Below are 23,302 nucleotides of genomic sequence, written 5' to 3' on the forward strand. Positions count from 1 at the left end.
AGAGATGACTGTGAGTCCAGATAACCCCAAAAAGCTTTTTAGAGAAGGATGAGGGTGGGGAGGCAGGTAGGGGGTTTATAATAGGATTAAAAAAAGAGAAGGAAGAGCTGTTTAAGGAAATTTGATTACTGCAAGTAACATTCTTCAAAACATTTGAAGAAAAACAAAAGTTTGGCAGGCAAGACTGGAAAAAGAAAACAACACTGGGGAGGGAAGTCATTGCTTCTTTTATTTCCATGACTGTTTTAAAGTCATATTTAGTTTCAGCTAAGGAACAGCCTTTGACATCAGAGCATACAAAGTATTCTAGGAAATGAAGAGGATGAAAGTTCTACTGCATCAACGACCAGAACTTTCTCCATTTGGACACAGGTCGTTCTCATACATGGCCTAGTTTCTATGCACTCTAACTGGGTCCCTCTGAGGCTTGTGAATGGAAAACCCTCTTGCTTTCAAATGCCTGAAAACAAGAAAGATACTACTGTTGATGCCTCAAACACATGTAGTTATTTAGCAGGAAGCAATTAAATGTTTTGAAGCTCATTTCAAACGGAAATTAATCAAAAACAGTATTTTACTCTTTTGTGTATTAGAGTAGGCAAGACCTTGGTGTTTTCATTACGTTCTCTGTTTTTATTTGCTGTTTACATTAGGATGTGAATCATGGCTTGGGTAAGCGGAGGATTTGGTACCAAGCTAGGCTTTGGTTGCCAAACAGACACCAGAGTAAGTTTGTGTGTGGTCAGAATCAGGTTGTAAGCTGCCAACACAGCACATGGCTTCAGTCTTTTTTTCTCTAATTGTAAAAGGACCTTGTCCCCACGGAGGGACCATTGCCTTGGCTTGTGGGGTCTTGAGTGACAGCCACACTCTTTCTTCAGCACTCTCTCGACCTCATGAAAAGATACTGAAACTTGAAAAGGGGATGTTCTTTCTGAATAGGAATGGAGAAGAGGGGCTAAGCAAGAATGATTCTGTCTCCTGGCCGTTGATAGTTTCCAGAGAGGAAATAACGTAGTATAACATGTAGCTTATGTTTGAATCAGCTTTTTAAAAAATACTGGAATTTTATTTATTTATTTTTGGTAGACACAAGGTTTCCCCATGTTGTCCAGGCTGGTCTCGGACACCTGAATCAAGCAATCTGCCCGCCCCGCCGGGTGTGGCGCATGAGGGCGCGGGCCGCCCAAGGACGGGGAGTGGGGCCGCGAGTGCTGTGCCCCGCGCGCCCGAGCGGCTCCTCCTCCCGGCCTGCTCCCTGGGCGGAGCCGGGGCAGTGCTGCTCTGGGCTGGCCAAAGGGGTGAGGCTGCGATCCCGCAGGGCAGCGACGCGACTCTGGTGTGGGCTGTCTTCTTCCCCCGGAGCTGGGCGTGCGCGGCCGCCATGAACTGGGAGCTGCTGCTCTGGCTGCTGGTGCTGTGCGCGCTGCTCCTGCTCGTGGTGCAGCTGCTGCGCTTCCTGAGGGCTGACGGCGACCTGACGCTACTATGGGCCGAGTGGCAGGGACGACGCCCAGGTGAGGACCGGCCAAAGCCTCTCCCGAGTGGGAGGCCCGGCTCGGAGCTGCCGAGACGTGTCCGGGTCTCCGGGGGTTCCGCAGTGATCCCAGGTCCTTTGTGGGTTGCGTGGAGCTTCCCGAAGGCCTGGCCGCCCCTTACGCAGGGTCTGCGGGTTGGGGAGGAAGAGGCGAGGGCTAAAAAGTCCCTTTGTCTTCTGTCCTGCTCGGAAGATGGCATGGACTTGCCATTCAGGCTAGGAAACCTCTCCAGGGAGTGCCAAACTGTAACAGAGCACTGGAGTCGGCGGGGCTCCTGAGGACTCTGACATCTTACGCAGGACTCCAGGGATTCTGGTGTTGTCTCAGAGGACGATACTTTGAGAAACAGTGAGCGTCCCCTTGCGTTTGTAAGGGAACCTCCTTTGTAAGTACCGGAAGCCCGGTCGTTCTACTACCTGAAGTTGTCTATCCTCCCCTTCTCACTCCTGCAGTTTCGAAATAAAATCTGAGATAATCCGAAGTCCTTCACCTACTTACTCATTCTAGTCAAACACTGGAAAGAACTGAAAATGGCAGTTTGCTGGAGCGAGATCATTATTGGCATACTACCTATCTCACTTCATCTGTGTCTTGCTTAATATTTGACATCGTATATGTTTGCTATATGTTGGGTCAGCGCTTTACACACATAACGTTTCACTTTTACAACAACTCTTACAAGGTAGGCATTATTAATCTTATTTTCCGGATAGGGAAACTGGTGTTCAGAGAAATTAAATGACCTACCGAAAGCTAGGCTTTGAATCCTTAAGGACTTGGGGAAATGGGGTTTCCCTGGACCAAGTTTCTGGTATAAAAACACTCAAAGCATGTTACAAAGTTTGCTTGGAAGAGATAGTAGCTCGAAAGATAGACTATGTTGGGGGGGCGTTATGAGTTGGTCGTTGAGGGGGGTGATATTGATCCCAAGGTGAGAATTGTTTCTTGTGGACCAAAAAAAAAAAAAAAAAATCTGGTAATACAGTGGTTTGTGCCCCTCCAAAGCTTAACCCTACCCGAGAAAATGTTATTCCTTAGTATTTCATTTTTCTGCTTGGGTTTTCTTGGGTATAGCATGTGCAGCACTGACATTGAGTTCATGAAAATACACAACATAGACGCGACAGCAGTGCTACAAAACGATGGCAAGTGATTGGGCTTTCTCCTTTTAAAGCAGGAATCCCAAATACTGCACAACTTCATTAACCAAGGGCTTTCTCTTGATCGATTGTTCCACCTCAGCGGGGGAATATGTGTGCCTATTGGCTGCCATTGGCTGCCTTGCAGACGTTGTTTGTGTTTGATCCTTAGTCCTTTTGTGTTCACTTGGACTTGGAGAATTAAACGAAAATAGATTATATTTTATTATTTAACCCTACAAAAAATATTCAACCCATCAAATTATGTCAAGTGCTAAAAAGGAAAATTATTGACAACATCTAAATGAGTATCTCTAAGCTACTAAGTTAAAAGTTATTTTCTCAGGCCGGGCGCCGTGGCTGACACCTGTAATCCCAGCACTTTGGGAGGCCGAGGCGGGCGGATCACGAGGTCAGGAGATCGAGACCATCCTGGCTAACACGGTGAAACCCTGTCTCTACTAAAAATACAAAAAATTAGCCGGGCGAGGTGGCGGGCGCCTGTAGTCCCAGCTACTCGGGAGGCTGAGGCAGGAGAATGCTGTGAACCCCGGGGGACGGAGCCTGCAGTGAGCCGAGATCTCGCCACTGCACTCTAGCCTGGGCAACAGCGAGACTGTCTCAAAAAAAAAAAAAAAAGTTATTTTCTCATATTAAGGAAAAGTTAAAAGTTAAGATCATTGAAAATTTTAAGAAATTCATTTAATATTTTCAGTTGTCTTTTGTCGGAAAAGAACAGTTTGAAGGATTTTAAATTTAATTACATTGTTATCATTATGTAGTTATATAATTTGCAAATTTGCACATGTAGTTTGATAAATTGCTATTTATCTAAGTAAGTTACATAAAAGTTATTCAGCAAAAATCTGGCGTGGTGGCATGTACCTGCAATCCCAACTACTCTGGAGGCTAAGGTAGGAGGGTCATTTGAGCCCAGGGGTTCAAGACCAGCCTGGGCAGCATAGTGAGACACTGTCTCAAAAACCATAAAAATGTTTTTCAGCAAATACAGTTACAAAGTTAGAAGTTAATAACTTTTAAATTTTAATTTAACATTTAACTTAATTTTAAAATTTAGTCATATGCTTATTAACTAAGGAGTAAGCTTTCTTTCTTTCTTTCTTTTTTTTTTGAGACAGAGTCTCGCTCTGTTGGCCAGGCTGGAGTGCAGTGGTGTGATCTTGGCTCACTGCAACCTCTGTCTCCTGGGTTCAAGTGATTCTCCTGCTTCAGCCTCCCTAGTAGCTGGGATTACAGGTGCCTGCCACCACGCACAGCTAAGTTTTGTATTTTTAGTAGAGCTGGGGTTTCACCATGTTGGCCAGGCTAGTCTCAAACCTCTGACCTCAGGTGATCCACCCCACTCCGCCTCCCAAAGTGTTGGGATTACAGGCATTAGCCACTGCGCCTGGCAGGAGTAAACTTTATAGAACTCCTTTTATGTATAAAGCACAGATATATGTATGGTACATAAATGATATACAGTATATCTGTGGAATTAACATTTCACAGGAGAGATTTAAGGAAAAAAAAAAGTCTAAAAAGACTCCTGGTGGAGGTAGGGAGTGAGAAAGAAGAAAAGATGAAAGGAAAATTGAAATAGACTCAGATTCCCAAAACAGATCAGACTGGAGAGATGGGCAGACTCTATCAAGATGAAAAAAGAAAAAAAAATCCTTCTTGACTTCTCTGTAGGTTTATTATTTTTTGTCACTTAAAAAAATAGCACACTCACATAATACAAAAGTAAAAATACAAAAAGATATATAGCAAAAAGTAAAGAGCTTTCTCTGACCCTTGTGCCCTAGCTACCTAGTATGCTTCTCTCGAGGCAGCCACCATTTCCTGCCTCCTCTGTATCCGTCTAGAGAAATTCTGTGCATTTCCAAGCATATATCTCACATGGTGATTTTTTTTTTTAATAGAGAGACAAGGTCTTGCTTTGTCACCCAGCCTGGAGTGCAGTGGCATGATCATAGCTCACTGCAGCCTCGAACTCCTGGGCTCAGGCAATCCTCCCACCTCAGCCTCCCCAGTAGCTAGGACTACAGGTGCAAACCACCACACCTGGATATTTTTAAACTTTTTGTAGAAACAGGCTCTCACTATGTTCCAGGCTGGTCTTGAACTCCTGGCCTCAAGTGATTCTTCCGTCTTGGCCTCTCAAAGTGCTAGGATAACAGATGTGAACCACCAAGCTCAGCCACACATGGTGAAATTTAAGGGTGACTAATTTTAGACATTAAAATGGTCCAGAAAAACCCATGGCACAAGTCTAGAGGAGGAAAAATTTCAACAGCAGCGCATGTGAGCAAAACTCAGGTTTTTGTTAACAGTAACCTCAATAGGAGTCAACTGCGAAGTGGCTGCCAGAAAAGATTAGGCAACCTTGGGTTGCATTTGTAGACTTCAGTGTCTGAAGCAACTGCAAACAACAGATGTCTCCTGACTTAGCTGCTTGTATGTGCTGGCCTCTGTGCTGGGCACTGGGGACACTGCAGTGACTGAATCAGCCACAGTCCAGGCCCTCATAGACCCTACCTTCTGGGGGACAAGGGAAGTGATTTTTGTCATCTCATCCTGCTCTGCGCTGTCCAGACCCTACCGAATCCTGTGTCCTGCCCTAGCCAGCTCCCTTTAATAAACAGGAACATTAACCAACTAGAATTGGTGCAGGTGGGTGTGAGCAGAAGAGTGAGGAAACCTGATACCGTGTCATGTGAGGGAAGGTGGCAGAAATTGGATAGGTTTATTTAGCCTTAGAGAAGGTAAGGGATGAAAGGACTTAGGGAAGACATAATGGCTGTCTTCCCTAACAGCTGTGAGGGATTGTCATTTGGAAGACAGGTTTGATTTCTTTTCTTCCTGAAACACCTTTTTGTAAAACAAGAAAGCAGAATTGCAACACAATTTAAGTGTCTGTCTAGGTCACAAAAGGGATGCAAAATGTTTGTAATATGATTAGTATGTATTCATATAGTGAGTCATTCTTACACCTATACATAAGATTATTCCATGATTAAAAGTAGCCCAGCTCTAATAACCATAAGCTATATTAGTGGATCCCTTTTCCTATTATAACATTTTAGTATTACTTCTGATATTGATTCCCTTAACAAATGGAGTCTACAAACTGAATTTTTAAAAATTGTTAAAGGTGACTAAAACTCTGTAAACGGAGTAGTTGAGTTTACAGAAAATTCTGGGAGAACAAGCAGGATAAAACTGAGCAAGATTATCAATAAGTGTACATCTGAAACTCTCCCATTTTTCACAATTCTGATACTAATACATTCTTAAGGAATTTTGCAAAAGTTAATCTGCTGAGTAGAAATATACCTTGAGACCAAACTCTTTGTAATTGTTCTCTTCCAGATGTGGTACATAAGATTAGTCAAAGTTGGCCAGACGCGGTAGCTCACGCCTGTAATCCCAGCACTTTGGGAGGCTGAGGTGGGCAAATCGCTAGAGCTCACGAGTTCGAGACCAGCCTGGGCAACATGGCAAAACCTCGTATCTACAAAAAAATACACACACAAAAATTAGCCGGGCATGATGGTGCACGCCTGTAGTCCCAGCTACTTGGGAGGCTGAGGTGGGAGGTTGGCTTGAGCCTGAGCTGTGGAGGTTGCAGGGAGCCAAGATCGTGCCACTGCACTCCGGCTTGGGAGACAGAGCCAGGCCTTGTCCCCTCCCCCATCTCCCCCCGCCAAAAAACAGGTTAGTCGAGCTTAATCTACTCTCATATATTTCCCAAAAGATCTACTCTGTTCCAGAGATAACACAAATCTGGAGTGAAAATATTTGGAGTTGGTTACTCGTATTTTACCAAGTACTTTCCCACCCTATTTTCCCTTAAGCTTTTCTATTTTAAACACACACGATCATAATTTATATCTTTTCAGATACCAAGTAGGTAATTTTGTAAAAAAAAAAAAAAAAAGGTTATTTTTTTGAGACGGAGTCTCGCTCCGTCGCCCAGGCTGGAGTGCAGTGGCGCAATCTCGGCTCACTGCAAGCTCCGCCTCCCAGGTTCATGCCATTCTCCTGCCTCAGCCTCTCCGAGTAGCTGGGACTACAGGCGCCCGCCACCACGCCCGGCTAATTTTTTTGTATTTTTAGTAGAGACGGGGTTTCACCGTGGTCTCGATCTCCTGACCTCGTGATCTGCCCGCCTCGGTTTTTTTTTTGAGATAGAGTCTCACTTTGTTGCCCAGGCTGGAGTGCAGGCTCACTGCAAACCCCACGTCCTAGAGGTTCAAGCAATTCTCCCTGCTTCAGCCTCCCAAGTAGCTGGGATTACAGGCACCCACCACCACACCCAGCTAATTTTTGTATTTTTAGTAGAGACAGGGTTTCACCATGTTGGCCAGGCTGGTCTTGAACTCCTGATCTCAGGTGATCCTCCTGCCTCGGCCTCCCAAAGTGCTGGGATTACAGGCGTGAGCCACTGCACCTGGCCAAAAAGAAGTTTTTGACAACAAAAAATTATCTTCCCAGATTGACAATTCAGTTTCAATGAAAAATCTTCATTTTTATAGCCTCTTTTTGTTTTCAATTGATTAAAGAGAAACCAGCAATTCTATCTTAGTATTAAATATCACAAATGAGAAGCCCTAGCTGAGAAAATGTCTTCATTTGGTTAAGTTTCAACAATTAAAGTTCAGGTTACTCTCAGAGATGATTAAGTATTAAAATTGCTTTTACAAATGTGAAACCAGTTTTTCCCTGGGGGAGGGGAGATAGGAAGGAAGAAGCCAGTGGAGAAGGGGCCCAAGAAGATGGATAGGGTACATGAAGCTGTGCAGTCAGTACCTGATTGGGGTCACTTTTTCACAGCATGATGGTTAGTTTCTTGTATATCTTACTAAGCCTATAATAAAAGACAGGGCTAAACCCACAAATCAGAGCAAATTTTCTAAAACATTCATCTTAAGTTTCATAAATATGTGCTATTCTAAACTAAGTTTCCAATACATTTGCACATTCTCATAGACTAACATAATACACAAACTTATGGAAGTCTCCTCTTATGCTATGAATGTTGCCTACATCTGACATTAGCTCCGTAAATATTTAATGAGACCACAAACAAAGGTACTATCACTTTTGAAATCTGTCCAACATACAAAGAAAGGTCAGCAGCAATTCCATAAAACAGAAGGGCTTCAATTCTGTATTTTCTTTTGCTTTTTGTGTCAGTTGTTTGAAAAACACTAGAAGCTGACATGAAATTTTCTGTGTATTATCCAAGAACTTGGTTTTCTGATTTTAGCTTGAGATTTTCTTCTGTAACTGTATCTCCTCTGACAGGGAGGTCTTTAAGTATATGTTGGAGTTCCAACACTTGATTAATAAGCTGTGTGTTTCCCTCCAATTCCAAATGATTTTCAGCATCAACTGCATCCATGTGAATATTTGTCATCTTGGGTAACAAACTTTTGGGCCTTGGATACAAAAACCTTGATGAATGTTTGAGGTGCTGGGAGAGGAAGGGATGAGGAGGATGCCTCAGGCTGGACACTTGGACACACCGACACCAGAAGTTTGACTTCTTCTTTGTCAAACCACAAGGCAGGATTACTGCCCACTGCTGCTGGTTGATAGCATTTAAAAGCTTATCACATCAGTATAAAAAAGATCCCTGGAATGATTAGACTTTCCCAAAAAAGGAGCTGAAGCTTCAGAGATAATTAGCTTCCTTTTCCTGTGAGGGAATTAGAGATGGGTCAAGGGCTTGAGAAGAGAATTCTCAAACTGGAGTGGGGGTTGAACTATCACTTTCCTTTCAACTCTAAGAATCTACTTTCAGGGGCTCTTAAAGGGAGGCCATTATGTATACCAGATTCTGTGGAATCGGGAAACAAACGGCGCTAAATAAAAAAGTTTCTTCAGGGTGGGAGGAAGAGGCCAGAATTGTGATTGTATTAAAAGTTTACACCATCAGCTTTAAACATGTGCTTATTTGTGTAAATATCAAGAGGTCTTTGTTAGCTGGACGCTAGTTAGTAAATCCTGTGTTTCTAAAACAAATGATATTCACTCTAGAGTCTGATGATTGCAGAACTTGGGAACAACAAGTAGTCAACGAATGAATAAATGATTATCTGGATAGATGTTATGTTGTTCTTGATAAAGCCCTATAGGAAGGTGGCCCAATTGTGCCTTTTCACAAAAGTACATTATATGACAGGAAAGCATTGTAGCCCAGACATAGTATTTGGGATGTTTCCATCCTTAGTTGAGATTTTTTTTTTTTTTGCGACAGAGTCTCACTCTGTCACCCGTGCTGGAGTGCAGTGGAGCAATCTTGGCTCACTGCAACCTCTGCCTCCCAGGTTCAAGTGATTCTCACACCTCAGCCTCCTGAGTAGTTGGGGTTGCAAGGATGCGCCACAACACCTGGCTAATTTTTGTATTTTTCGTAGAGAACAGGTTCCATCATGTTGGCCAGGCTGGTCTCGAACTCCTGGCCTCAAGTCATCTGCCCGCCTTGGCCTCCCAAAGTGCTGGGATTACAGATGTGAGCCACCGTACCTGGCCTTAGTTGAGATATTTACATGAAACCTTTTTCCTAAGGACAAGTGGTATTTTCTTGAATGTCTGAGAAACAGTTGGGTTTTAAAATATTGATCATATGTAAATGTGTATATCATGAAATAGTGGACAGTGTGGGCTTTGGAGCTAGATATACCTGGGCTTATATCCCAGCTCTGCCAGGGTTCTTGGGTGTTTGTTTATTCAGTAGTTATTTATGGAGCCTTTTCAATATTGCAGTCCTTGCTAAGCACTGAGGCCACAGCAATGAACAAGGTACACAGGGTTCTACCCTTAATGGAATCTATGGTCTAGTGGGACAAATTAATCTCTGTAAACCTCAGTTACCTTTTCTGTAAAACTGAGATCATAATACCTTTTCATACAGTTCTGGTGAGGCTTTTAGTAGACAATGTGTTAAGTACATAGGAAGTAATGTAAAAACGTTAAGCCATTAGAATTGGTAACTGTTTTCCTGGCTGGAGAAGTTAGGAGACATACGTCATTAAGTGACTGTTCTATGTTTTGCTGTAGTAAAGTCCATCTATTAAAAAACTTGAGCAATAATTATAATTGACATTTATTAAACACTGAGTATGTACTAGATACTGCCCTGAGTGCTTTCCATGTTTTAACTCATTTCTCAACAATCCTGTGAAGGATGTGTTCTTATTCATCACATTTCCAGTTGTGGAAAATTAAGGCACCAAGTTCTTACCTGGGAGCATTTCAGTGCTGTGTGTGATGGAGCTGGCGTTTGAACCCTGGCAGTCTCCAGGGATGGTACTGTTAACAGCACAGTTAGGATTTAGAGCTGTTTAAAACAGTACAATCATTTCCTGATTTTAACTTTTCTGATATAAAATCGGAAATGGGATGTTAAGTGATACCTTGTTTGATATTTTTGATAAATAACATATATTTTAGTAAATAAGGCACACAGGAACTTTGCATAACAGTGACTTTATGGGTTCAGAGAGACAGTGAATATCATCTCCTGCAGTGCTAATAAGTTTTTCATTGGAGAAAAGAATAAACCATTTGTCATTGCTTTAGTACTGTAACATTTTTAGTCTTTAAGAGGAACATAATTGGAGAAGCAGAGTACAATATTTCATCTCTCTGTAATATGCATTTGTTCTTGGGTGAATTACTATATTCTCCTAAGATGAAAGCTCAGGCATCTGGGGAGCATTTTTACAAAATGACCTTGAGCTGATAGGCATCAGGCATGATTGGCAAATGGGGAAAATACTAGTTTAAAAATCTAGGATGTTTCCATCAACAGCACAGAACTTGGTATATTTAGATTCTTCATCAACCTCCATTGCAAAATATTAGAATAATAGAATTAAAAACTGGATGTGACCTTCAGCCATCATCTAATCTGAATGCCTCATTTAATGGCTAAGGAAAGTGAGTCCAGACAGTGATTTTTCTATTTACTTAGCCTGTTTATCTTATCTATTGTATTTATCTTATCTGTTTGTCATAAATAGAGCCTCAGAGTGAAACCATGAGGTTATAAGGCTTACCTTGAAGTAAAGTCTGGAAAAGTCATGAAGGTTCTGTAATATACAAATACTATGTTGATAACTGTTACTAGTATGATTTGTATTAGTGCTTTTTTTTTTTTAGTTAAGAAGGAGATGCTTTCTTAGAATATTTCAAATTTTAAGCTGTATGCATCATGCCTTCGTATTTAGTGGTATTGTTTAAGGCTTTCTTTTCTTTTTTTTTTTCTAATCTTGGATTTATGAGTGTAATTCATTGCTTATTTTCTTCCTTCCATTGCCATTCCTTCCATAGAATGGGAGCTGACTGATATGGTGGTGTGGGTGACTGGAGCCTCGAGTGGAATTGGTGAGGAGCTGGCTTACCAGTTGTCTAAACTAGGAGTTTCTCTTGTGCTGTCAGCCAGAAGAGTGCATGAGCTGGAAAGGGTGAAAAGAAGATGCCTGGGTAAGCAGATCTGAAATAGCAGCAGTGCTTCCTAGAAATAAATCAATCCAAACTCAAATACGGTTTTGGGACTTTTAGAGAGGAATGAGATTTCCCCCCTCGCTCCAAATGCTCTACGTGCTTTGTCTCAGATCCTCTCCTTTTTGTCTTAATTGGCTGCCCTCGCCTTTTTCTTCTTTTCTGCCACCTTTCTATGCTTTTTTTGCACCGACTCTTGGCATTAGGGAGTGACCAACAACTATGTAAAATGTCGGTGGATTTTTAGTGACCAAGTGACTTAGATTTTTGTCTTAGAGAAAAAACAGTTGGGTTCTTATCCATGACATACATGTATCTGATCATAGAAATTAGGAAGAATCCTTACTCATTTTATTAAAGTATCAGATATTAAAATCATATGGGATAAGACTTATTATATAGGATAAAAGAATAGGAATGGAATTAGGTTTAAAAAATACAACTTGAGGTAATACTTTCATATTCACATAAAGGGCAACAGTGTTAATATTTTTGTTTGAGTTTTGGTGTAGTTATGTTTACTTTTTTCTTTTTGAGATGGAGTCTCACTTTGTTGCCCAGGCTGGAGTACAATGGTGTGATCTTGGCTCATTGCAACTTCTGCCTCACAGGTTCAAGCGATTCTTGTACCTCAGCCTCCTGAGTAGCTGGGACCACAGATATGCACCACCACACCCAGCTAATTTTTGTATTTTTAATGGAGACGGGGTTTCACCATGTTGGCCATGCTGGTCTCGACCTCCTGACCTCAGGTGATCTGCCTGCCTCGGCTTCCCAAAATGCTGGGATTACAGGTGTGAGCCACCGCACCCAGCCATTATGTTCACATTGAAAGCAACTTCAAGTATAAAGTTACTATTTTTCATGAAACATTTATTAATAGTACCTAAACTGAGATAATTTTGAATTTTCCAACAGACCATTTTTTGGGCCATCTCTCTACCTGTCATTCTTTTAAATCTTTAACTTTGCTGATCGAGCTAACCACCCAGAAATGAGAGTTACTTGCCACAGTAGTGCTCAGCAGGGCGACAGGCCTCTTTCATGATACTGCTTTCAAAGGCCTCTTGTGTTTTTGCACTGGGCCACTTCTTTTGATAGTTGTTCCTCTGCTGCTGTGACTTGCAAGTCCTGTACTGGTGGAGTAGATGAACCAGGTCAGCATTTCTTACCTGGCACAAGGCTGTTTCCTTTTATCTTGCAGATCTGTAGTGCCCACTTTTTCATTTGATACAGTTGATGTTTCACACTTAACTCTTTTGCCCATGAAGTCTTTTTACCTCTTCTATTTTCTATACTGGTTGTTTTTCTTACTGACCTTACTTGTATTTCAAGGTTAGAGTCCAGGAAAATTAGTTTCAGTTGTTCTTTTGATGAACAGAAAAAGCCAATCACAAGGCAGCAGCATGTTTCTTGGTTGGGAATTTCAGGCATGTGTCCTTTTCCCTGTTTACCTCCAGGAATCCTTAGCCTCTGGAGAGAAGCTTCTATATGTCATTTGACTGTAGGACTCTGAGCTTCTTACTGATTTTAAGCCCAAGTAGCTGTTTTTTGTGTAGAAGAGCAACTCATCTTTGTGAGCCTATCACAAAACAAAGGTACCTCTGTACTTCTAAAGAAATTGCTCTAAAATATTTCCTCTTTTCTAGTTTATAGTGTAATCTTGATTTCTACCAGAAATCAAGTTGTAAAGTTAGACTGCATATTCAAGTGGCCATTCGACTTCCTGTGAGGCCAGCCAGCTTTTTGTCTGATATAACCACTAGTCCTCTTCCTGACCACCGAGAGGAATTTTCACAGGGCCACCCAGAAATGAGTTTGTTGCCAACTCCTGTTGCAGGGTGGGTGTTAGTGGGAGTAGCAAGGAGCTTGATTGAACTAGGGCATGACTTCCACACAAATTTTTGTCTTTATTTAGAGAATGGCAATTTAAAAGAAAAAGATATACTTGTTTTGCCCCTTGACCTGACCGACACTGGTTCCCATGAAGCGGCTACCAAAGCTGTTCTCCAGGAGTTTGGTAGAGTAAGTAGCATCTTATATTGATACAGTCTTGCTTTGAAGTAACTGCAGAAGAGATTCCGATCCGTGGTGCTGTCATACAAAGGGCTTTAGGCAAGTGGGGTCCATGCAGTGAGACTGGGCCCATGAGTTGGGCCCCTTAATCTCTGAGTCTTTGGCGTTATGGAATTAGTACTTTTCATGTCTTAACAAGTACAAATTCCTCCATGTAGAACAAAAGAAGCTAAAAATTCATTGCTGCTTTTATTTATTTATTTATTTATTTTGAGACGAAGTCTTGCTCTGTCACCCAGGCTGGAGTGCAGTGGTGTGATATTGGCTCACTGCAATCTCCGCCTCCCAGATTTAAGCGATTCTCCTGCCTCAGCCTCCTGAGTAGCTGGGATTACAGGCATGCACCATCACGCCCAGCTAATTTTTGTATTTATTAGTAGAGATGGGGTTTCACCATGTTGGTCAGGCTGGTCTTGAACTCCTGACCTCATGATCCACCCTCTTCGGCCTCCCAAAGTGCAGGGATTACAGGCTACTGTGCCTGGCTGGCTGCTTTTATTTATTTTAATGACAATTATTAACTTTCATAAAAAGTCACCAAAAACAGGAATTTAATTCCACAGGTAAATTCAGGGTTTTATTTTATCTTTTTAATTGCTGACTTCTGGAAATATACCATTGTTCCATTGATTCTTCAAGTTAACAATATAACCATCCATAGGAATTCCATCAATCTATCCAAAGGACATCCCCCAAACACCCCTTTTCTGATTTTATTTAACTAGATCGACATTCTGGTCAACAATGGTGGAATGTCCCAGCGTTCTTTGTGCGTGGATACCAGCTTGGATGTCTACAGAAAGCTAATAGAGCTTAACTACTTAGGGACGGTGTCCTTGACAAAATGTGTTCTGCCTCACATGATCGAGAGGAAGCAAGGAAAGATTGTTACTGTGAATAGCATCCTGGGTATCGTATCTGTACCTCTTTCCATTGGATACTGTGCTAGCAAGCATGCTCTCCGGGTAAGGCTGCTTAAACTCAACTCTGATAGAACTGACTTAAATGTGTATATGGGGGATATGGCCATCACCATGTGAGGTCCTTGGAACTGGGAAGTGGTGTGGGGAGACAGAGAGACCCAAGGAGACTTTTGGTAGAGGACACCCCCAGTAGATGCTAAAAAAGACTTGATCCACACATGCCTCTAACTTGTTGAACAAATAAATATGTATCAAGCACTGCATTGTGCCATGCACTACAACAGAACCTGGGGATATAAAGATAATAAGATGTGGTCTCTGCCCTCAAAAATTGTATCATCTAGTTAACATGTTACTCTTCACCTTATCCTTATTCCTACCACATCTTCATGGAAAATTGGGGGTCCACTTCTCCTTTCTTCTACATACACTTCAGGATGTACTTTTTCCTCCCCATTTCTATGACTTCTTTTCCTTGCCCCTTGTAGTTGGTGTTTATTTTGCCTGGTCTAATTATATACGCATGTCAGAAATAGGTACTTCCCACAGGATGATTAGTCCTGGTCTCATATCCTTACTGGGAAAAATCTAGACTGTATTCACTCTGGTTTCATTGGAAGAAGAAAATCTAGTCAAGGCAGAGGCAAGGAGAGAAGCTTGATTTGGATTGCATAACTTATGACGTATAAATATTAGAAATGGATGAATTTTTAATGGTGGCTTAAGACTGGATATAAAGAAATTATAAGGCCAATAGGAAAAGAATGATTAAGGAAGACACAAAATTTATATTTAATGCTGTTGAAGTCAGTTTAAGTAGAATGTTTCACTGTTGGAATAATGAGATGCAATAGCTACATGGTCATCATGGTTTCATGAAAATTTGAAGCTTTGGTTCTTTAGGACATCTTTTTTCTGCTGCAAAGTGCAGACAATTGCAGACCGTGATGAAGCAGAATGCTATACTGATGATTTCCTCATATTTAGTAACAGGCATCAGTCACTTCCTGTGGAGCAGTTGGGCAAGCCTCAGGCAGGCAGATGAGGGAGGGCGGCCACCCATCTGTTTGGCACCATGTGTCTCATAAGATATGCTGGATGCTTTCAGTAAACACAGATGAGCTGTCTGGCCTGCCCTCCAAGACTCATTATTTTATTACTGGATTTGATCCTATGATAAAATGTGTTAGGTTGAGACTGTAGTTACCAGGAAGCTCTTTTTGAAGAGCACATTTCCTTCTCAGATTCTCAGTAAGCTACACAATTAACTTGTTTATCATTGAAAAGTTTACACACAATACTGGATGTGATTTCAAACAAGGAGAGGTTTTAGTGTTTGATGTATTGGCTTGCTTGGTGTCCTCTCCTGTTTTGCTACAGAGAGGCAGAAGGTTAAAGTTATGGGAGTTTTCCATTCAATTACCAAGCTTTTTTTTTTTGGGGGGGGGGGTTCACCTCTGAGTCTGGCACTGTTATTAGTCTCTGATCATAAACCCTCATAGCCCCTCTGTTTGTTGGGGTCAGAATTTCAGAGCTGATAACTGCTTAACATTTTTGGATCATATACAAATGTACTGTGGGTTAGCTGTTTAGGCTTTTCAATAGATGACCCAGCCTTATAACAATGTAGTCTTGGAACATTTCCTAATTTAGGAAGAGATGAGAGGCAGTAGATTTCTGTTTACTCCCCATTGGTTTAGAAATGGTCAGTATCTTTAAGTCTAGAAGGTCTAGTCTGTTTTACACAAGTCATTCATTAGGCAATCATACTACATTTTTAATTAGCCACGTACCTTCTTATTACCCAAAAAGATAAATGTTTGCTGAAATGAATTAATTCTGTTAAAATAGTAATATAAATGGAAAAAGTTGAATTCATTCTTTCTGATACTGTCTGTGAAGTACTAATCCCATCTTCCTCACCTTTGCCCCAAACATTTGCACTTTAGACTACTTTGGGGGAATAAATAGAAACCCGACCTCAGTGATTCTCAGTGGAGGACATACACCCCTTTTGGAGTGGGGAGAGGAGGACTGGTACGAAGAGGGTATATCAGAATCTTCAGGGATAGTTCTTTTTACCTATCCAGTGCATGCCTACCATAAAAATCATTGATGGGAAGACCCCTCACTATCAAAGGGGGTGAGCCATTTATAGCTGGAAAGAGCTGAGAATGTCTGTTCTAGATTGCTTCCAGTCTATGGTTAAAAGTGCCTAATACACTATTCACAATAGCAAAGACTTGGAACCAACCCACATGTCCATCAATGATAGACTGGATTAAGAAAACATGGCACATATACACCATGGGATACTATGCAGCCATAAAAAATGATGAGTTCATGTCCTTTGTAGGGACATGGATGAAGCTGGAAACCATCATTCTCAGCAAACTATCCCAAGGACAGAAAACCAAACACCACATGTTCTGACTCATAGGTGGGAATTGAACAATGAGAACACTTGGACACAGGAAGGGGAACATCACACACTGGGGCCTGTCATGGGGTGGGGGGAGTGGGGATGGATAGCATTAGGAGATATACCTAATGTAAATGACGAGTTAATGGGTGCAGCATACCAACGTGGCACATGTATACATATGTAACAAACCTGCATGTTGTGCACATGTACCCTAGAACTTAAAATATAATAGTAAAAAAAGTGCCTAATAAGCTTGCATGATTACCCTACCTGTCCTTTACTCACACATTTTGGAACATATTTTGATAAATCGTGAGATATGTGTCTGTATTTATTTGCCTGCTTTCCTCCTTTTTTTTTTTTTTTTTGCCTGTTAGGGTTTTTTTAATGGCCTTCGAACAGAACTTGCCACATACCCAGGTATAATAGTTTCTAACATTTGCCCAGGACCTGTGCAATCAAATATTGTGGAGAATTCCCTAGCTGGAGAAGTCACAAAGGTAAAAATTTCTAGTTGGGAATAATTTGAATGTTTACTAGTTATATATTGGCATTATATATTGGTGTTGTATCACTGTATATCAGAGTTTTTGTCTTAGAAGTGCTTTTATGTGAATTTTTCACAAAACAACTCCTGCCATTATGAAAATTGTTTATGGAATTTCATTTGCTAAATGCATTGTCTTAATATTTTGATTTTTATTACAAAAGTGATAATTGTCATTAAGCACATTAGGGTGATGCAATTCTAATTAAAAGCAAAGAATCTTCATCTTTTAGTTAGCCTGCACTATATTATCTAGTAAGCATATGGTTTCTGTTAGGCTTTTTGAAATATTACAAATAGTTTATAAACTCCCATTAGTAGCTATGGAGACTACTAAGAGGCGTGAAGCTCCACTAAAGGAACCACTCAACTAGACGGCATTTGAGTCCTTTCTAGCTTAAAGTTCTGTGAAGTCGCTTGGATAAATTCACTTAATTTTTAACTTTTCTTAGACCATAGGCAATAATGGAGACCAGTCCCACAAGATGACAACCAGTCGTTGTGTGCGGCTGATGTTAATCAGCATGGCCAATGATTTGAAAGAAGTTTGGATCTCAGAACAACCTTTCTTGTTAGTAACATATTTGTGGCAATACATGCCAACCTGGGCCTGGTGGATAACCAGCAAGATGGGGAAGAAAAGGATTGAGAACTTTAAGAGTGGTGTGGTAAGACCAATTTCTAAGTTTCTTAATAATATGTATCAATCTTGCAGGAAAGTACAGAATTTTCTAGTGTTTAAGAAACTTTCTGGCTGGGTGCAGTGGCTCATGTCTGTAATCCCAGCACTTTGGGAGGCCAAGGCAGATCACTTGAGGCCAGGAGTTCAAGAGCAACCTGGCCAACATAGTGAAACCCCGTCTCTACTAAAAATACAAAAAGTAGCCAGGCGTGGTGGTGCATGCCTGTAATCCCAGCTATTCGGGAGGCTGAGGCATGAGAATTGCTTGAACCCAGGAGGTGGAGGTTGCAGTGAGCCAGGATGGTGCCACTGCACTCCAGCCCAGGTGATAGAGCGAGACTCTATTTCAAAAACAAAAAACCTTTCTAACCCTCCACCAATCTCATGATATAAAGAAAAATAAATAAAAAATATTTTATCCCCATGCATATCTTTTGGTTTACTATAAATTATTATAGTCTTGGAGAAAGAAGTTTTTTACAAGGTAAAATGAAATCAAAGATTGCCATTTTTTTCTTCTATACATATTGTTTGACCAGTGTGTGTATGTGTCAAAATGCTCTTTCCCTACTATGTTTCCCCACCAACTCCTACCCATCCTACCAGTCTCAACTCCCATGTCACCTCCTTGGAATGGTACCTGGCCTTCCCTCCCACTTCTCTCCAGGACCAAGTGCACCTCAGCCCCTATGCTTTCTTGTCAAAGCACTTACTGTGTTGTTAAAACAGATACATGCACTTTTACCTCATTCCTGAAGTACTCAGCACATCTAAGATGTGCCTATTCCCCTGTCTAAGGAAATATGCTGATTATCATTCTTTCAGCACTCATTCTTTATAGCAATTAGTCAGGGAATACTATTAACCATTTCTGAGAAATTGTGACCCTCAAAAGAATTTAATTTATAGACAGTATAGGAAATGTAATGAAGTAAACCAAAAATTATAGATGATTATGCAGCAAAAGATTATTGCTGAGGATGGTTTTTATTGTTAGCCTTTGATATACTTTGTTACCACCTTCTTTTAGAAATTAATCAATAGGGATTGATAGATAAAAAAAGAATTATAAAACAAGATCATACTATACATACCTGCAAATATTTAAGCAATCCACTAATTGTTAGACATTTAATTTATTCCAACTCTTTGCAGAACAGTGAAAATGAATTAGGGGGTAAAAAGTTACAAACACAACAAAATGCTTAAGAGACATAAAAGGTTATCAGACTGGGTCATGACACACTAAAATGTCCAGAGTGTGAAAAATCACAAAGGAGCTTTTCGTTTTCTACCAAGTAGTAATGTGGAACAGTTTGCTTTGGGCCAGATCCCTTATGAGTGTTTTGGTATTGTTGGGACTTGGTAGTGTGGGTAGAAGCTCTAAAGGTAGAGCTTCATCAAAGATTATACCTGAGTTTTAAATATGGAGGACAGCTGATGCAGTAGCTTTGTGCCCAGTGATGGAAAGAGTTGAAAGGGACAGGCCACCTTACTACAGAGGAAGCACAGCCTCCTGGCAAAGAGCATGCAGCCTGGTGCTAGGCTACCTGGGTTCAAATTCCAGCTCTGCCCCATGCCCTTAAAGCAAGTTACTTCTCTATCACTCAGTCTCCCCATCTATTAATATAAGACGGAGATTAATGATGATAATAGTGTCCAGTCATAGGATTGTTATGGGAATTACATGAATTTAATATATGAAAAGGACTTAAAACACAACTTGGAGTGTTCTAAGTGTTAGCTATTGTGCTTTTTTCCCCCTTCTCAGCTTGAGTTAGATATACCAGGATATTCAGCTTCTTTAATGATCAGAGATTTTCTTTATAATTGACACATAAAAATTATATATATTTAAGGTATACATTGTGATGATCTAATATACACTGTAAAATGATTACCACAATCAAGCTAATTAACACACCTATCACCCAGTTACCTTTTTTTGTGTGTAGTGAGAACACTAAAAATCTACTTTCTTAGCAAATTTCAAATATGCTATACAGTATTATTAACTATAGTCACCATGCTGTATATTAGATCCTTAGAATTTGTAAGTTATAATAACATAAGTTATTTATCTTATAACTGAAAATAGCTACCATTTTTTTTCTTTGAGACAGGGTCTCGCCCTGTCACCCAGGCTGGAGTCTGCAGTGGCGTGATCATGGCTCACTGCAATCTCTACCTCCCAGGCTCAAGCAATCCTCCCACCCCAGCCTCCTGAGTAGCTGAGACTATAGGCGCACACCACCATGCCTGGCTAGGTTTTGTAGTTTTTGTAGAGACGGGTTTTTGCCACATTGCCCAGGCTAGTCTCAAACTCCTGGGCTCAGGCGATCCACCTGCCTTGGCCTCCCAAAGTGTTGGGATCATAGGTGTGAGCCACTGTGCCTGGCCAAAATGTGTACCTTTTGACCAAGATCTCCCCATTTCCTCCATCTTCTGGCTCTGGCAACCATCATTCTACTTTGCTTTTGAGTATGACTTTTTAGATTCCACATAAGTGAAATCACATAGTACTTGTTTTTCTGTATCTTGCTTATATCACTTAGCATTAATGTCCATTAATTATCCATGTTTTTACAAATGCCAGAAGTTCCATCATTTTATGGCTGAAAAATATTCCATTGTGGAATAATATTCCATATATATATACACACACCACATTTTCTTTATCCATTCATTCACTAATGGACACTTAGGTTGTTTCCATATCTTGGCTATTATGAGTAGTGCTAAAATGAACATGGGAGTGTAGATATTACTTCAAAGTACTGATTTCACTTCCTTTAGATTTATACCCATAAGTGAAATTGCTGAATCAAATGGTAATTCTATTTTCAATTTTTTGAGGAATTTCCATATTTTCCATAATGTCTGTACTGGTTCACATTCTCAATTTAAATAATAGGGCAGAGAAAGAATATATTACAGAAGTGATTTTTTTCAGAGGGGAAAGAGGGACAAGGGACTAGAGAATTTCAGTCCCACTGTAGTAGTACTTCCAGAAATGTCCATACGAAGGGTATTTTGTTTTGTTTAGAGAATATCTAACTGTAAAATATAAACATCATTTAGCAAATCTCGCATTTTTTTTACACCTAGGTTTTTCTAAAAAAATGACAGCCTTTTTCTTCCTATCACCATCTTTGAAATATTGCTTATTATATAGTCTTACTACTTTGTCGCTCTTTATTATGATAAGCTGGGCATTCTGTCATTTCTCAAAGCAATTTTTAGGACATAATACCTCATTCTTTATAGTCTGTACTCTTCCTCTCTCCCATTATTTTATATTATATATATATATATGTATGTATATAAATTTTCTTATTGATAAGCATCTAAGTTAAGAAAATGCTAGCATAGCTTATTTCAAGCTAATAGTACTTGTTAACAAGTTAACTAGTTAACTTGTTAACTAATTTGCTTCTTTAGTCTATATGTCTGGAACTTTGTTTTTATGAATTTTTATTATTTTTAGGGATCAAGAACAGTGGCTACACTGAATTTTGTATTATCATTATTATTATTTTGTCTTTCTTAGTGCAAAGTTTTGAAAGTGGTAAATGCATATCTTCCCAAAAGAAACATCACATCTTGGGGATTATCAGGTTGCCTTGTTTTATTCCTTAAGCAACTTACAAAAAGTTCACAAATAATTTTTTTTCTTTTTCTTTTCTTTTTTTTTTTTGAGACAGAGTTTCCCTCTTGTTGGCCAGGCTGGAGTGCAATGGCTCAGTCTCAGCTCACTGCAACCTCCACCTCCCGGGTTCAAGCAATTCTCCTGCCTCAGCCTTCCGAGTAGCTGGAATTACAGGTGCACACCACCATGCCCAGCTAATTTTTGTATTTTTAGTAGAGATGGGGTTTCGCCAGCCTGGTCTCTAACTCCTGACCTCAGGTGATCTGCCCACCTCAGCCTCCCAAAGTGCTGGGATTACAGGCATGAGCCACAGTGCCTGCCCAGCCACAAATAATTTTAAAGAGTTATCTCCCATATATCTCACTTCTACATAATCTGACTTATTGTTTTTATTTATTAGGGCAAGTCAGTGTAGGTATGATATGCTGATCCAGAAAAGCCATTATAGAGAATTTAGCATTGCGGTCCAATGCTGTTTATACCTCCTCTAAACCAAAGATGATGCTAAACTCATTAGAAGTATTTTTGTATGCATCTAGAATTTTGGCTATGATTTTTAAATTCTAATTTAAGCAGTTTCTGAAGTTTGGTAAAGATTCTTAATAGTGAACCATAATGATACAGCTCCTCAAAACAGAAGGACTTAAATGTTAAAAACTGGGGTAAATAGGAGTAGGTACTGATTCATGTTTCTGTCCCTCTTTTACAGGATGCAGACTCTTCTTATTTTAAAATCTTTAAGACAAAACATGACTGAAAAGAGCACCTGTACTTTTCAAGCCACTAGAGGGAGAAATGGAAAACATGAAAACAGCAATCTTTTTATGCTTCTGAATAATCAGACTAATTTGTGATTTTACTTTTTAATAGATATGACTTTGCTTCCAACATGGAATGAAATAAAAAATGAATAATAAAAGATTGCCATGAATCTTGCAAAAAAGGTATTAACTCATACTATATTCTTGGATAAAATAACCTTTTAAAATACTTTAGCACATATGCTTAAAATTTAAGTTAACAGATTTGTCAGTCCATTTGTGCTGCTATAACAAAATACCACAGATTTGGTAATTTATAAACAATAGAAATCTGTTTCTCCTGGCTCTTGAGGCTGGGAATTCCAAGACCAATGCACCAGCAGAATTAGTATCTGGTAAAGGCTGATCTCTGCTTCCAAGATGGCACCTCATTGCTGCATCTTCCACAGTGGAGGAATGTGTGTCCTCACATGGTGGAAGGGACAGAAGGGAAAGAGGGGCAAAATGCTTTCAAAAGAGCATTTAATCCCATTCATTACTCAGTCACCTCTTAAAGGCCACATCTTTTAATACTGTTGCATTGGGGATTAAGTTTCAACATGAGTTTTGGAGGGGACAAAAACATCCAAACCATAGCAACATAAATGTATAGAATATTTCACACAAAGCAGAATGCTGGGTAATGAGCAGATGTAAAGAAGTATTTGAAATGACCTTACCTCCAAGATGCTTATGCTCTTAGAAAAGTTGACAGGTACAGATGGCTGTAATTTGAAGCAGTAGGTAGGATTCATTGTACCTATTATTTATTAAACACCTGTTGTATGTCTTCTGTACTGGAGTGCTTAGTATTAGTTAATTAACTCATTCCTCATAACAGCCCACTAAAATAGACGGTATTATCTACCTTGATAGATGAAGAAAGAGCAACAAGGTTTTACTTTTCCAAGGTCAAGGTCACAAAGCTAGTAAGGGGTAAAGCCATGATTAGATTCAGCTCAGGAATATTCCACTGGCAACTCCTTACTTCTACTATTATTAATTT

At 40.2% G+C, this 23,302-nt stretch overlaps 1 protein-coding gene and 1 pseudogene across 2 annotated transcripts; one reads left to right on the forward strand and one right to left on the reverse strand.

Annotated features, from left to right (window-relative positions):
- The first annotated feature begins 930 nt into the window (after window positions 1–930).
- DHRS7 (dehydrogenase/reductase 7) lies at window positions 931–22,439 on the forward strand. Of its 2 annotated transcripts, XM_055289206.2 has the most exons (7): window positions 931–1,517; window positions 11,024–11,176; window positions 13,113–13,219; window positions 13,996–14,235; window positions 16,996–17,118; window positions 17,618–17,833; window positions 22,206–22,439. In XM_055289206.2, exons 1-7 carry the CDS (start codon window positions 1,385–1,387, stop codon window positions 22,251–22,253), a joined length of 1,020 nt encoding a protein of 339 aa, XP_055145181.1. In that variant the 5' UTR covers window positions 931–1,384; the 3' UTR covers window positions 22,254–22,439. The 2 variants fall into 2 exon arrangements, with proteins under 2 accessions (XP_055145181.1, XP_055145183.1); XM_055289208.2 differs by lacking the exon at window positions 13,996–14,235 and having other exon boundaries at window positions 1,220–1,517.
- LOC129487314 (short coiled-coil protein B-like) lies at window positions 5,490–8,117 on the reverse strand (annotated as a pseudogene).
- Window positions 22,440–23,302: the final 863 nt, after the last annotated feature.

This window comes from Symphalangus syndactylus, chromosome 8 (genome assembly GCF_028878055.3).
Source record: "Symphalangus syndactylus isolate Jambi chromosome 8, NHGRI_mSymSyn1-v2.1_pri, whole genome shotgun sequence".
Taxonomy (NCBI): domain Eukaryota; kingdom Metazoa; phylum Chordata; class Mammalia; order Primates; family Hylobatidae; genus Symphalangus; species Symphalangus syndactylus.